The sequence below is a fragment of the Dunckerocampus dactyliophorus genome, chromosome 13, assembly GCF_027744805.1.
Source record: "Dunckerocampus dactyliophorus isolate RoL2022-P2 chromosome 13, RoL_Ddac_1.1, whole genome shotgun sequence".
Taxonomy (NCBI): Eukaryota; Metazoa; Chordata; class Actinopteri; order Syngnathiformes; family Syngnathidae; genus Dunckerocampus; species Dunckerocampus dactyliophorus.
In genome coordinates, this window is record NC_072831.1 from 15,741,688 (window position 1) to 15,756,779 (window position 15,092).

The 15,092-nt window shown below is 41.0% G+C and overlaps 2 protein-coding genes across 6 annotated transcripts; one reads left to right on the forward strand and one right to left on the reverse strand.

Annotated features, from left to right (window-relative positions):
* The first annotated feature begins 673 nt into the window (after positions 1-673).
* Positions 674-3,255, forward strand: LOC129192956 (interferon alpha-inducible protein 27-like protein 2A). 2 transcript variants are annotated; one of them, XM_054797455.1, is made up of 5 exons: positions 674-723; positions 1,205-1,261; positions 1,406-1,435; positions 1,508-1,669; positions 3,066-3,255. In XM_054797455.1, the coding sequence occupies exons 2-5, from the start codon at positions 1,252-1,254 to the stop codon at positions 3,149-3,151; spliced, it is 288 nt and encodes a 95-aa protein (XP_054653430.1). In that variant the 5' UTR covers positions 674-723; positions 1,205-1,251; the 3' UTR covers positions 3,152-3,255. The 2 variants fall into 2 exon arrangements, with proteins under 2 accessions (XP_054653430.1, XP_054653429.1); XM_054797454.1 differs by lacking the exon at positions 674-723 and having other exon boundaries at positions 1,129-1,261.
* Positions 1,123-14,447, reverse strand: LOC129192955 (cytosolic 5'-nucleotidase 1A-like). Of its 4 annotated transcripts, none has more exons than XM_054797453.1 (8): positions 14,377-14,447; positions 13,987-14,228; positions 13,607-13,912; positions 12,793-12,919; positions 10,535-10,664; positions 7,079-7,201; positions 6,120-6,304; positions 1,123-4,318 (listed from the first exon to the last, which is right to left on the reverse strand). In XM_054797453.1, the coding sequence occupies exons 3-8, from the start codon at positions 13,654-13,656 to the stop codon at positions 3,983-3,985; spliced, it is 951 nt and encodes a 316-aa protein (XP_054653428.1). In that variant the 5' UTR covers positions 13,657-13,912; positions 13,987-14,228; positions 14,377-14,447; the 3' UTR covers positions 1,123-3,982. The 4 variants fall into 4 exon arrangements, with proteins under 4 accessions (XP_054653428.1, XP_054653425.1, XP_054653427.1 ...); XM_054797450.1 differs by having other exon boundaries at positions 1,734-4,318; positions 12,752-12,919; XM_054797452.1 differs by having other exon boundaries at positions 1,734-4,318; positions 12,752-12,919; positions 13,607-14,228.
* Positions 14,448-15,092: the final 645 nt, after the last annotated feature.

Below are 15,092 nucleotides of genomic sequence, written 5' to 3' on the forward strand. Positions count from 1 at the left end.
AGGTTAATTGGTTCCGGAACCGACCGCAAATATTTCACGGAGTAGGATTCCTTGAATGCATCTTTTGAATGCCTTATATTTGTATTTTAGAGTCATTGAGTCATTTTATGCTTGAAAATGCATAATTTAGACCAAAAAAATGCGTCAGATTTTCTTCAATATGCAGATTTTTTCATTAATTTGACTTAACTGATCCTTGGAGATGGCTCTTAGAAGTGAAAGAGCCAACATTCATTTCCTTCCTTTTTTCTGTTAAAGGGATAGTTCGGATTTTTTGAAATGATGTCACAGTATGTGACATACCCCCATCAGAAGTGTAGTGCACCAACAGTGACTTAACCCGCACATGGTCCCGTGAGCCCAGTTCTTGTCGGATTTCGGTGATGAGGAACATAGTTCCGGGTAGTTGCTGGGTTACTGAAGTATAGCGTTTAGCTTCTCAAAGCAATATGTGCTCAAAACAGCAATATAAAGTATTTGCATCACAAAAATGCATCCTCGAACAAATCAGACGTCACAGTCTCTTCTGTTGTATCACTGCATGATGGGACCAAGTCACTGTTGATGCACTTCGCTGATGGGGATGTCATACAACTTCATGTCAAGAAATTTGAACTACCCCTTTAAAGCTGCACGTGATTGGTTAAAATGTGTTGGTGCCATGTGTGCTGACACCAAGCAGCAGGGGGATGTAAGGGTTACACACACAAGCCAGCTGGAAAGGTGAGGAAAATGAGCAGCTTGAAACAGAAGCTGAGGCACTTTGTGTTTCTGAATGTCTTCACTACAGACTGTTATTGTTTTTATTTTAGTTTTTACATTTGAATATGAATGTATCCTGTTGAATGTAATGTTTTGTTGATGTGCTATTTCACTGTAAATAGTTGGAAATTTACAAATAATACACACAATCAGATTGGACCTTTCGTTCAAGTTGGTGTTTTGTAATTCGTTTTTGTGCCACAATTTGTTCCATGTTGAGAATATAAATGAAGCAATATAAACAATACGCATTTCATATAATTACATTTATACATTAAAAGTTTATTTTACAGTATTTTGGTAAGAAAAAACTTGAAAAATCTGAGGAGCCGTTCGGGAACCTAAATAGAACTGGAATTGAAGCCGCTCGTGTGTTGCATCTATTCTGGAGAAACGAAACTGGATGAATTGACGCCCTCTACAGCTAAATGTGGTTTTCCAGAACCGTCCTCTCACTTCAAACTCAAGTCAGATCAAATCAACGACGACATGGTATTGTGTGAGTATCTCTCTTTATACCGCATCATCATCAAAAGTGATATCGCTACTATACTATATATCTATACACTATACTAGCAATGCTATACAATGCTAGCAATTTGACCACCTCGTCTTCAATAAGTGTTGTTTTTTTGTATTTCAGTGACGGTTCTTGCGGTTGCTGCAGGCGCCGGTAAATAGCCTTTTGCTCAGGTGCACACGTACTTTTGTAGTGTTTTCACTAATGTGGTTCGCTTTGGTCCAGGTGCTTCGGTGGTCATGGCTCCAGTGGTTCTGGGTGCGGTCGGGTTCACCTCAGCTGGGATAGCAGCAGGATCCTATGCTGCAGGCATGATGTCAAGCGCAGCCATCGCTAATGGAGGTGGGGTGGCGGCGGGGAGCACCGTGGCTGTCTTACAGTCTTTTGGTAAATACAATAACTTAACGTCACATTCCAAGAAGCAATATAATTACTGTTTTGGAGTATTAATGACAGTGTGCAGTCAACATTAAAACTGCGTATACGGGGGTTGTACAGTAATCTCTCATTTATCTTTCACTGCCAGCCATTTCCTTCAAAGCCAGCAATTTTAGAGCATTTTAACCGATTTTTTTTCTCATCAAAACACTGAGACCACCAGAAAAAGAAAGGTTGTTTTTATCTTTTCCGTTCTTGAGTAATCAGCAGTAGAAGGTAAAATTTCACCAAAACCTCTTGTTTATGAACAAAATTCAGAGGAAAAGGCCTTTTTTGTAAAAACACAGTTGCCGTAGATCATACTTTACCTTTAATGTCTGAACAGTGGTTTTATAAAAACAAAGCTAAAAACTCTCCCATGCCGTCGTCTCTCTGTAAGACCGCCTCTATCTTTCGATGTATTACTGATCTATCTCAAAACCGGTTAAGGATCGACACAAGGGGAGCTATGGGAACCCTCTCACTTTCCGTGGTGCGGTTTATGTCAAGCTCTGGATTCAAAAGTTCTCATCTAGCTCACATCTGCCATCTATTAGTCATATTTTGTCGGTAGAGTTGTTTCCCTGCTTGAAACTCACAAAGGATGTGAATTCGACGCTCCCATAGCCCCTCCCATTAAAAAGCCTAATTGCGCTGAGTTAACTGTGATAAGCGAATTTCCACAAAGTAGGACTTCTTATTTAAATATGGAATATTTTTGGAGTTAGAGCATAGAAAGCCTGTTTCCAACCGTTCACCTTCGTATTGGCATTGGTATCCAATATAGTAGACAAAATAACAGAAAATAAGCAATTTATGGTATAAATAAGACCCGTTTGTGTTGCTGTAAATGTGTTCCGGTGATGCAGGCGTCACGGGATCAGAGTTGAATTTTAGCTCGGCGGGGTACAGCCGCAGCAATATCTTGTTTTAGGGATTATTGCACATTGTGGGAGATAATATGGGATAAAAGTCTGTTGTTCAGGTGATCAAGTCCGGTGTGTTTCTCACTGCACATTACAGGAATATTACTGACATCTAGTGACCACTGTAAAATACTACATATGCTAGCATCTTTAAATGCCTTGCATGTATCTTACAGTGGCATAAATCTGCGCTCCTGCAAAGCATCGGAAAAGCTTTGAGTATTATGCTGTGTAATTGCTTTAGGACAATAGAAAATCCACTGTAAACTTGATGAATTACTGTTATTTAAAGGCAGCAATGACTTATCCTATATCAAACTAGATTGCACCGTTGCACTTTTGCATCCTTTTGTATTTTGTGTGTTGTGTGTATCCATGTGGTGTATTTTCTAAACAAAAGAAAAGGATGGATAAATGCAGTGTTTTTCATCTCACTGTAGGAATGGCTGGTATTTCAGGCGCTGCCTCTGCAGCTGTGGCCACTGCAGGAGGGATGGTAGGAGGACTCGTTGCTGCAATCATCTGAGACCAATGTTTTTTTTGTCAAATGGACATAACTCCATATTGTATTCCTTATTTTAAACAGCAGAACCTCCGTTCAGTTGTTTCAATAAAATCAATAAAATCTCACTTCTGACATTCATTTTTTCATGCTGCTCATTCTGTTCAGGGTTACAAAGAAGCTGGAGTCAAAGCGGGGAACGCCCTCGACTAATCACCTGTCCATCATACAGTTTGGATTTTCTTACACTTTCTCTAATTTACAGTCATAATCATACATACAAGTTCAAATATACCAAAAAAGTAGTGCTGGAGGTCTTAACTTGACCATCTCCTATTAACTTCTTGTCAGTGATCATGATTGACTGCAGCTGATAGTGTCTCTTGTTTTCATTTACCTAAGACTTGTGTCACGCAGGTAAATGTCCAAACAAGACAGGAGGCACAAGTAGCAGAAATGAAGCCTGCCCACGAGTGTCGATATAACATATCAAATCTGTTAGGTTTCCATTATATATACTTTCTTTCACCAATGTGCCAAATTTATAGTGGTAAAATACATGACCAGTCATTTACAACATGCCACCGACATTCAAGACAAAAAAAAAATAAAATACAAAACCATAAAAATACAACATACCATACGGCGAGGCATGAATTTGACAAGATGATTATTAACAAACATTTTGCACGCACTACAGACTCTCGTGCATCACATTCTGTTCACACATCCAGGCTGCTTTCAAATTCTTAAGCAAACTCAACTGACTTAACTATATTGCCTTTTCAACCCATTTTGGTACTTCTTATGCTTATGAATGCTCCTATGCCTGTCGATGTTCAACTAATGAAGATGTCATTTCTTTGCAACTTTCTGCGCAATACCGTAGGGAACATGACAGGCCACCGTGCCAAGCTCGGCTGCACCTTCCACGTGAAACATCTGATCGTCAAAGAAAATGTGCGGTCTGATCTTCTCCAGCATGGGGCCCTTTGGCGCACCTGCTAGGAAGAGGGCCTCGTCGATTTCCAGGCCCCAGGAACGCAGAGTTTTTAAGGCTCTGGTACCGGAACTGGCGGCGCTGCGGGCCGTCACCAGGTAGGTACGGATAGGGCAATCCATGCGCAGGCCTTTGTCAAAAAACTTCCTCTGTAGCTTTCCCAAAGCCTCCAGGAAACCCTTCAATGGGCCCTGCAGCAGGAAGGAAGAGCACAGTGAATTTCCCCAATGTGGGAATAAAGTGTACCCGAGCTGACAAACTTGAAGACATTATACAAGTACTCCTAAATAACATGTGCAACAGTTCTAAAATGTGTAATAATTATCACTATAGCTGTATAGTGATACATCTATACAGTGGTACCTCCAAAGTCGAGCACATTTCACTGTGTGACAATGGTTGACAGGTTTTCTTGAAAAATGTAATCATTATTCTTAGTTATCACCATCATAAAACCTTTAGTAACTGTACATTCAGTGTTTTAAGTAATATAACAGAGAAGTTAACCAATGTTGAGTAAAACTACTCACCCTTCGAAGGCATTTGACAGACAGAGAGGGAACGGGAACGTGTTTGTAGAGCAATACTGACACCTTGTGGCGTTTTAAGGGTATTGCTGGAAGTGGAAGCGTATGTCTGCCAGCATGCAGCAGAACACATTTTATGGTTGTTTGGGCATCTGTTTGGCACTGATTCAGTAAGTGCTGATCGGCCAGATGCTTTCCTGGGCCTCAGTAAGAATGTCTGTTTCTTTGTTTGTCATTACACTTTTCCTCTTTGCTGTCACTGGCACCCTTCTGGGCGGGTGGCATCCCAAAAAAGCAAAAGAAAAATCAAAACACACGTGGAGTAATTGCTTTAAAACAGGGGTGTCCAAACTCTTTCCATCAAGGGCCGCATACTAAAAAACCAAAAGGATGGAGGGGCCACTTTGATATTTTACATTTCATCTCAGCTTTGTGATATGGGTGAAAAAGCGTATGGTTAGTATGAACTTTTTCTCCTTACATTACACTTCTTTGCTCATTCATCCATTTCTAAGAGATAGGATGAGGAGCTCGGTCACCCGCTGCTACTTCACATCAAGGGGACCCAGTCGAGGTGGCTTGGGCATCTAGCCCAGATGCCTCCCTGGTGACGTGTTCTGGGCATGCCCAGCCGGGAGAAGGCCCTCTGGCAGACCTCGGACACGCTAGACGGATTATGTCTCACAACTGGCCTGGGAACGCCTTGGTGTCCTGCCTGTGGAACGGGAAGAGGTGGCCGGAGACCGAGAAGTCTGGACTTCCCTCGTGAGACTGCTGCCAACACAACCCGGACCCAGATAAGCAGGAGAAAACATTATCCTCCTAATATCATAACTTTTTTCCCAGCCTAATTTTCCAAAATTTGAAACTTCATTTTTTGTTTTGTTACGACTTGAGAAAATAACATCTTTTTTTCTTTAATATTTCAGTGTTACGCTTCTAACAGTTACATTGCAACTGCTACGATTATTGTGACTTTATTCTCAGAAAATTATTACTTTTTTCCATTACTTTTAACAGGAAAATGTCTTTCTTTTAATATTATTACTTTATTTTCTTAATATTTAGACTTTATTCTCGTAAAATTACTGCCATTTTTTCCATTTTTTACTGACGTTTTCCTTGTTTGTTTAACTGTACTTTTTAATGCGCTGTGGGCCAATAAACAAAAAAACAGCCGTGGGCCACATACAGCCCCGGGACCACACTTTGGACACCCCTGCTTTAGCTGCTCAGCAAGTTGGTTTGTCCTCCAATTTTTGGGGCTGTTTGACTTTGGAGATTCCACAGTAAAATGCTATCCTCTCATTATTTTAATTTTTTAAAAGTGGTACCATGCTATCTGCAGTTAAACCCTGTCTAATTGCTAGTTTGCATCAGAATTTGTGGTCCAGATGTTTTTGGGGGCCTATGCTGAATACATTTCCGGTCAAAAGAAAGAGTGCACTGTGTGTGTATACTATACATGGTCCAGAGGCTTATTCTCATGAGCCTTCTCATGCTCAAAGAACTTGTCCAATCCATGGGCTTTGAAAATGCGTTCCGACTCGTCCGAGAAGAGGACAGCGTCACCGTCAAAAGCAACACGGAGCTGAGTCTCTGATACTTCCTTCATTTTCTCTGGGGTGAACATGGTGGCTGCAGCTATGCCTGATACACACAAACACACATCATATTTTTGTTTCTGCCACTACCTCAAATGTAAAAAAAAAAAAAAAAAAAAAGACATAGCAGACAATCATTACCTTGTATTACAGACAGAGCCGCCCCTCCCTACACGCAGAACGCATGTTGTGTGTTGGGCCCCCCATTTTGCGCAAGGGGGCACATTCTCTGCAAATGCGCAAAGGACGCACATCGCTGCCGTGAGGCACAGAGCACCAAATCAGCCCGAAGCGGGTGAGAAAAAAAGAGACTAGCAACCTCACACTGCGCTTGTTGCCACAGTGATAGACAGCATGTAATAGAATAAGAGAAGAAAATGGCAGAATTCACCTGCCAGCCCCTGGTGGTGTAATGGTACAGCTGCTGCCTTTTTAGGCAGAGGGTGTGGGTCTGATCCCAATGCTGGACTGTTTTTTTTCACTGAATTTGTGATTTTGCCCAAAAAAATCATTCATTGAACAATTTGTTTCCCATGTATTTGTATTATTCCAAACATGCATCTAACTCCATTGAGGTTCAAGTCAAATAGTATAAAAATAGCTTTTAATTGGTCAGTTAGGTCTGAGAGATGTGGAGACCACAGCTGGCCAGAGGGACCCCGATGTGATTTTTTTCATGGGGTCCAGAATTCCTGGCCATGTTTGTGATATAGTCATTTTGTAATGGGGGAAATTGGAGGGTGGGGATCCAAATTAAATTAGCTTAGGGCCCAATTTTCAAGTATAGTTTTGCAAGTAATTTCCTTTTTTCTGCACTGACCTTCTTCCAGAGCTTCTCGAACTTTGGTGGAGTCAGCAGAAAGGTACAGGTTCGTGTGGTAGGCCTTTAAGTAACCTATAGGACTGTTTCCTCCCGTCATACAGAAGCGTTCAATGAACAAGCCTGTAAGAGAATCAGAGACTATCAATCACAGTCAGTTTGGTCTCATCAGCCTAAATATTAGGTACATTTCCCATTCTAAAGCGATCTAACACAAGAGCAATTATAATACTGCATTAGTTTAGGAGTAGCAATTTACTGTAGCTCTATGTTTATTTCCTTTGCACTGTAACACACAGAGCGCTTTCTCTAATGTTTAGGCTATAATTACTACCTTTGTAAAGGTACAAAGTTTTTGTATTGAATTTATAGCCTATTGAATTTGTAGCCTCGAGCCGTGGTACACAACATTTTTGGACTCACGGCCGGCTCGTGTTCCCAAAAATCCGGGCGTGGTGGTGGTGGGGGTTGTATAGCGATGTAATTTACCTAATTTAGTATGTATTGTGTAAAACTAAGACAGGAACAACATCGAAATAAAAGCACAAAGTGCATACAGACCCACCATCCACCACTATGAGCTTGGAGTTTGTTTTTCACAGAGACGATCATAGCGCCGCTGCTTGGTGTGTGTGCTAACAGGCAGTGTGCTAGCATGAATTAACTTGAAGCTGTGCACACAACAAATATACACATTAGCACTCAATAACGTCATCAAACTTGACCTTTATGCATTCCCACAGAGTATCAGCATTTGGGAGCATATGAAGTGAAAAAACCCCGATAAAAATACAGTATGGTTGACAATCTGTGCAGAGTGGGAGAAGGCTAGCGCTCGTACAATGGTGCGTTCAAGGACTGTCAAACAAAGTGGGACACTCGCAACAAACAATATAAACATGCAAAAACTTCAAACTATATTATTTTTTCAATAAAATAATGGCCCATATTTCCAAAATTGATATGCATTTACTTAAAATTGTATTTAGTTATTTACAAAAGTATTTTTTTGGGGGGTGTATTTTTTTTTATCATTGCGCCCGCCCACGGACCGGTACTGGGCCTAGAGTGAGATGCTACACCAGTACATTTATGCTTAAATAGGACATACAGCAGAACCTACAAAGTTGGCCACAATCCACTCCGGCACTGATTTCATGAATAAACGAATTAATGGTTTCATAACATTTTATAACATTTAAAAATATTACAAAGCACAACAAAAGTCAAAATTAAGAATTTAAACAGTAAACAGTATCCAAACATCCGAAAAGGAGCAGGAAGAAGCATAAAGCCTATCTACTTCTTCTCATTTGTTTTCCATAGAAATCAATTCTAATTAAAATATTTCGTTCTGGTGTTAAAAATAAACATATGTTAATAATAAGACATTAAAATACGCATATCTTTTATGTCACTCGAGGAATGTTGTGATGAGTGTCCAGAGAGGAGGGAAATTGCAAAAACCAAGCTGCATTGACCGCATCATTAGGAAGAACCATAGAGATGAATGAGGGTCTCCTGTGTTTACTTCTCATTTTTAGAGGCATATTTTCCCTGAGAATTCCAAATTGTTCCACCTTTAGGACATTCAGCTCTCGAGTTTCCAACTAGTGAATGAGTGGCCATCAGGCATGAAGTGTACTTACTTATTTAATATCACATACATGTAAATGTATACAAGCTCTCACACTACACTACCTTTTTATTTTTTGGGGCTATTTTTAGCATATCGTTGCATATTAGTGGGTAGAGTGAATTACAGTAATCCCTCAACACATTGCGATTCAAATTTTGCAGCTTCACTCTATCATGGTTTTTCAAAAATATATGGATTAATAAAACATGCTGTTTCTTGGTTGAATACGCCCTATTAGTTTAAAAAAGTATGCATATTTAAGCAAATTTTATGTATATTTTGCAAACATTAAGCATTTTCAAGCATAAAACTGGCTAACTGAACTAAAATACAAATACAAGGCATTAAGAAGACGCATCCAATATGCAGTATTCTCCACTAGTCAGTAGGTGAAACATACAAGTGCCAGACAGTAAGCTTTTACTGCAGGCTTCAATTATCTCATAACTAGCACAATAATAATACTGTATAATAATAACACGAGCTACTGTTGCGTCCGTAATCCAGCTAAACCTCGACTCAACTCCGAGGTCACTTTCTGTCCACATGTCCAAAACACATTCATTGTTTATTTACACAAGTTTTATTTATGTCTTATTTTCTATGATTATACAGTATCTACTATATTGGGGAATATGAGTGTCAAGGTGACTATATGGATGTTATTAAACAGCTCTATTTGTCATGCCTTGGCATGGTGTTCGTGCTAGCAACGACCCCAGGGTGCATAGACGAGACCCAAGCGCAGGTAAATGACATCTTTTAATACTGGTTGCAGAGCAGCAACAGGGATCCAGCAAGATAACAGGCTAACAAGCACAACGGACCAACGCCAGACAGACGCCAAAGGCTGATCTAATCAAACACAAATGAGGAGGCATGTGCGCTGGAACAGAAAGTAAAGATGGATAAAAAACTGAACGGAACAGAACAGGAAGTAAATACAAAATAAGAGCATGGAACCGTAACTAAAACATACGCAGGGAAAACAACGAACTGTCACACAGGCAAAGACACAGGGTGTGACACTAATAATGTTAAAACCCGTATTCACAAGGTCGTAAACAGGTTTTTTATGGTCTAACTACGAAAATATTCCATTTATAAATGAGGAATCCTACTTTGCGGAAATTCACTTATCAAGGTTGGGTCTGGAACCACCGCAGTAAACGAGGGATTGTATCCGTTTTTGGGTATAGACCAACAAAAAGTTGCTGCTATGAGAGCCAGGAGGTGCTGCTTAGGCGGTCAAAAAGCAAAGAACTGGTGCTAAGTCAGGGTCTTGCTCCAGGCTAGTGCTGGAACCAGCTTGGTGAAAAAGGGTTGAGATGTTGAGAAGGGAACAGGAATGTAGATTGACATGCAAAGCCTAGGATCTCATAGAAAGCAGTGCAGATTTTTCCACTCTGCTTGATTACACCAGTGGGTCTGACGAGCGTGGGGTCTTCAACTCCCTCTAATTCCCCTGTGGGCCATTATGTGGTGTAGGATCCAATTTTAACCAAACAGCAGACTGGGAATTGGTCAACAAGAGCAGATTTGCAAGCAAAACAGTGTAGTACCACAAAATAAGAATCAAATTCTATTTGTCTTTCTCAACCTTCCAGGATGCAACTTCCTGTACATATTTGTGTGCCTGAATGACCTGAATTGTCCATCACATTCAAAGGAATCTTTGTAATCGCAGAACACTGGTACTGGAAGTTTGTCTCATAAAAAGCAGAACCCCCATCTATTGGTGCCTTTGTGTGTGTGTGTGTGTGTGTGTGTGGGTGTGTGTGTGTGTGTGTGTGTGTGTGTGTGTGTGTGTAACTCACGATGATGATTGATGGTATTGATGAGCCTGAGGCCCACGTATGCGTGGTTGTTGGTCACGAGTACCACATCAAACAGCTCCTCGCTCTGAGGGTAGAGATCCCGCAGTCGAGTGTTGACAGCCTCCAGAGCCTGGGAACATGACCAAAGACAGATTTTGGCACAAAATATACAAACGCGCTGCATAAGTGGGGGAGGCTCCACGTGTTTGTTTGCTCTTTAATCCTTATTATGCATGTACCACCTCCAGAAGCACAAAGCAACATGTAAAAACACTCTCCAGTGGTGGGTTAAAGTTAAAGTCTCGAGACTTTTTTGGGTTTTTGTTAAACCTGTCCTGTCCAGCCAATGGGGCAAATAGTATTATCGATCTAGATGTCATTACATGCTAAACAGATTTGCTCTGCCAGGGAAAAGTGTAAGATGCTCTTCAATCGCGTTAGCAACGACACCAGCAGAGCATGAAAAGTATGTGGGCTGATCCCGCTAATATTAACAAATGTTATAGAAGACTCAAGCACGTGCTGCTGTGGCTCGGTTGATAAGCTCTGCTGTATGACTGGTCGTGACATTTTTTTCTTGGAATGCCAGGTTTGATTTTGACCCAAAATGTGGAGAAATCTGCCGCTCACCTAATTCAGATTGGGACCACATAATCAGGATTATTGAGTTACCATAGGAAAACTTTGATAATGATGAAATAGCCAAATGTCGCATATAAAAATGCATATGTTCCCACACATTGAAAGGAATTTTTGCGCAATTTTTTTTTCTCCGAAAGTGTTTCTTCTGTGCTCAACATAATCCACACTACTTGCCTTTTGTGATTCCAGTAATCACTTACAATCATATATTAGCACATGTTGACCTCCGCAGGTTTTGAGGCCAGATTGTTAGATGTAAGTATCACTTCGGTGTCTCACAGCAACTAAGGTGCGTTTAATGACTGCCAAACAAAGTGCAAAAAATCAACACTTGGGGGGGGTAAGTCACTGTTGATGCACTACACTGCTGATGGGATGTCATACAACTTCATGTCAAAAAATTCGAACTATCCCTTTAATTGCTTCCAGACTCAACCGTGATAAGTGAATTTCCCCAAAGTAGGATTCCTTCTTTATCATTGGAATATTTTTGTATTTCGAGCATAGAAAATCTGCGGGCAACCTTCTAAATATGGGTTTTAACATTAGACCCCCAAGACATAAACTAACACCCATATAGTCACCTTTACACTCGTATTACCAAATATAGTGGACATAATAAGACCTAAATAAGACTCGTGCTTGTGTGTTGCTATAAATATGTTTCCTTAAGGGAGCTGAGTGGTGAGCGAACAGGAGGTGACGCTGGTGGGTTACTGCAGCAACAGTAGCCCGTGTTTTTATTAGAGATTTTTTTGAGATATTAGATTTGATAGATACTTTATTCATCTCCAAGACAAATTCACATTTCCAGCAGCTCTGTAAAAATGTCATAATAAAGTTATGAGATAATCCAAACCCCCAGCTTTTGCGATCAAGTCTGGCGTGTGTGTGTGTCAATGAACATTAGAGTAACATTATTGACACCGAGTGACCGGTTTAGAAAACCACATGTCATTCACAGCATCTTTGAATGCGTCTTCTGAATGCCTTATATGTGTATTTTAGCTAATTTATCAATTTTTATGCTTGAAAATGCTTAATTTAGGCCAAATACATGTAAAATTTGCTTCAACATGACTATTTTTTGGGAAAATAATAGGCCGTATTCAACCACAAAACAGCATGATTTAGTCATTCATATATTTTTGGAAAACAGTGATCGAGTGAAGCCGCGAAATTCGAACTGCGAAGTAGCGAGGGACGAATGTACATGGGGCAGAGTCACAGGTGGTATCATGTCTATGAGGAAGGAGGGGTTTTTTGTTCATGACTTCATGAAAACCAGGAACTTCAAAAGCAATGTTTGAGTGCTTCTCATCTCAAAAGTGGAGCAAACAAGTGAGATGATAGTTTTTCCTCACTGGTGATTATAAACAACACACATACAGTATTACTGGTAGAACATCATTGAATAAGAGGGGACCATTCATTTCTACTGCATTGGCTGTCAAGGAATCCTAGTATTGTCATAAATTTATGCACAATGGTAGCATGATTTTGTGAGTTACAGTTGTGCTTCCCACCCTGAGTGTACATTTGTGCTGGGTGGTACCACACTAGTGTCTCTCTGACCTTGACAAAGGAGAAAGCAGGGCCGGGACTGAAAGGCTCACTTTCATGCTCCACCTGATACTTGAGATACTCCTCCATGCCTTGCCGCTCGTAAATCTGCTGCTCCCGCTCCATGTTAAAGAGGACTCGCGACGACACTGCGATGGTGATGGCGTTCTCAGGTTTGGGCTGGGAAGTGACATGGTACACGAGTCAAGATGATGGAATAAAACGAGGCCAGTTTGAAAGTTGCCAACTAAACTAGAGAGAGCGTAGAGAGATGAACAGAACAGTTTATTACTTCTGTTACATCTCACTTTGGCCAAGAATCATGTTGTTGTTGTTGTTGGGCTAGCAGAGCAGAGGTGACAGTGATATAAAACGCTTCTCCTCTCGGAGGGCACATACCACAATTCCTCACACTCTTAACCCTTTGGAGGCTCAAAGTACAAAAAAAGAAAACAGTTTGCAGTTTGGTTTGAATACCAATACCATTTAGATAAACTCAAAATTCATATTGAATTACAATATAAACAATTATACCAAATCTTTTACTGAAAGTCATGCATACTGCAAGAGGTTATTGTGCTTATATATATATTTTTTAAATCGTTGATGCATCCACAGGTTGCAGAAGAGCCTGCTAATGTGAAACAAGAAGCCACCTGCTTTGCCTAGCTTACTGCCTAGCTTACACTTTCTCTTCCCTAATGGAACATGAAATTGATATTTACACTGCTACACTTGATAACGCAGTCCAAAGGATGCCACTGCTGTCTTCTCTTGTTTCGATAGCAGTTAGCTTCACCACAATGAAATGGAGACCAGGAAAACCAAACATTGCTATGACAACTATGCTGTTGTAGGAGTACTTACAGGTTGAGGTTTCCGTGTCGGAGTAGAGGGCTTCCCAACTTTGCCAGCATCTTCCCAGCTGCTACTCGTACAGTTTCTGTTTGGTCCACTGACAGTCAAAGTTTCACCGTTCATTTTGTCCACTTGTTTCCACAATAATTCACGTCTTAACTTTGTGTGTGGTCTCCCTCCTTCCCTCTTTCTCTCGCTCTCTCTCTGCCAGGAGTGGGTGCCAAAGTGCTGTCTCACCCATGCACATTAACAATTTTGAGGTGTGCTCCCATGCACTCAGCAGAGCAAAGCCAGTCAGACTGCAGTGGAACAGATCTGGGTATGGAATCAAATGTGGAAGAATAACATGAGATGAGCACTCATTGAAAACAGGTGACAGTTCTTCCTACCCGCAGCATCGTGAGCGTTTGCTTCCTCAGCCGGCTCCTCTATGCCTCTCTTTCCTCTCTCATCCACACACTACTGACTTCAAATCAGTCGGACGTCCTCCCCTTTTAACCCTTTTAGTGTTTAATTCCCTGAAGCAGCACAGCATGTGACTGACAAGCGGTTGTTGCATCCCACTGGACGGCGTAGATCGGTGTGTCACAGCAGAACTGTGTCACAATGCGTGCAGTGCCTCCATGACCTCCTGTAAGACAGAGATGGACAAAATCTATTTTGATATTTCTATACATTTGGATGTATTTATTTATCCATGTGATTACTTTGACTTCATATTGCTGCCCGGCAGTGTGGGAAATGCATGATTTACTCCTCATAGTGTCTGTTCGTCTCACCTCATCTAACGTGAGCCCCTGCAGGCTTTTGCCAACGAGTGAATTATGGAGCAGCGCTCGCTGTTGCCAGGCAACAGCCACAGAGCCAGACTGGCTGGGAGGCACCCCCACATCTTGAATCTGATTGGCCACGATGGCAGTCAGCATACACTCACAAGGCACTTTATTAGGTACACCTGCAAGATGGAGCACCAGTCATAGAAACAGGCACATGATCCAGGGAACCAAGATCAAAGTGTTGACTGTGCTTTGGAGATCTTAAATACACTGCAAATGTGATGCTTATAATACCACAAACAGCCAAATTAAAGCAACAGATGGTTTTCTGGGTGGATGATACCGAGCAGACATCGATGACTCAAGAAGCGGTCCTTCCATGGCAGAGGCTGGAACCTATCCCGGCTGATTTTCCCTGGACTGATCACCACCCAATCAAGGCGATTGTGAAAGGGAATGAGTGGGAAATAATCCAGTGCTCCAAATTCAGCTATGTGAACCATTACACTGCAGAACAGCCATCTACATTTTACATCTTTATTTATTACTGGTTTTATCCCAATTCATTCAGGTAAAGTATCCTGAAAGTATCGTAGCGAAAATACTGAGTTGGTTGCATCCTTTACAGAAGTGGAAGACATTTTATGAGATTAGGTTAGAGATTAGATTCAACTTTATTGTCAATGTGCAGGGCGCAGATACAAAGATAATGAAATGCA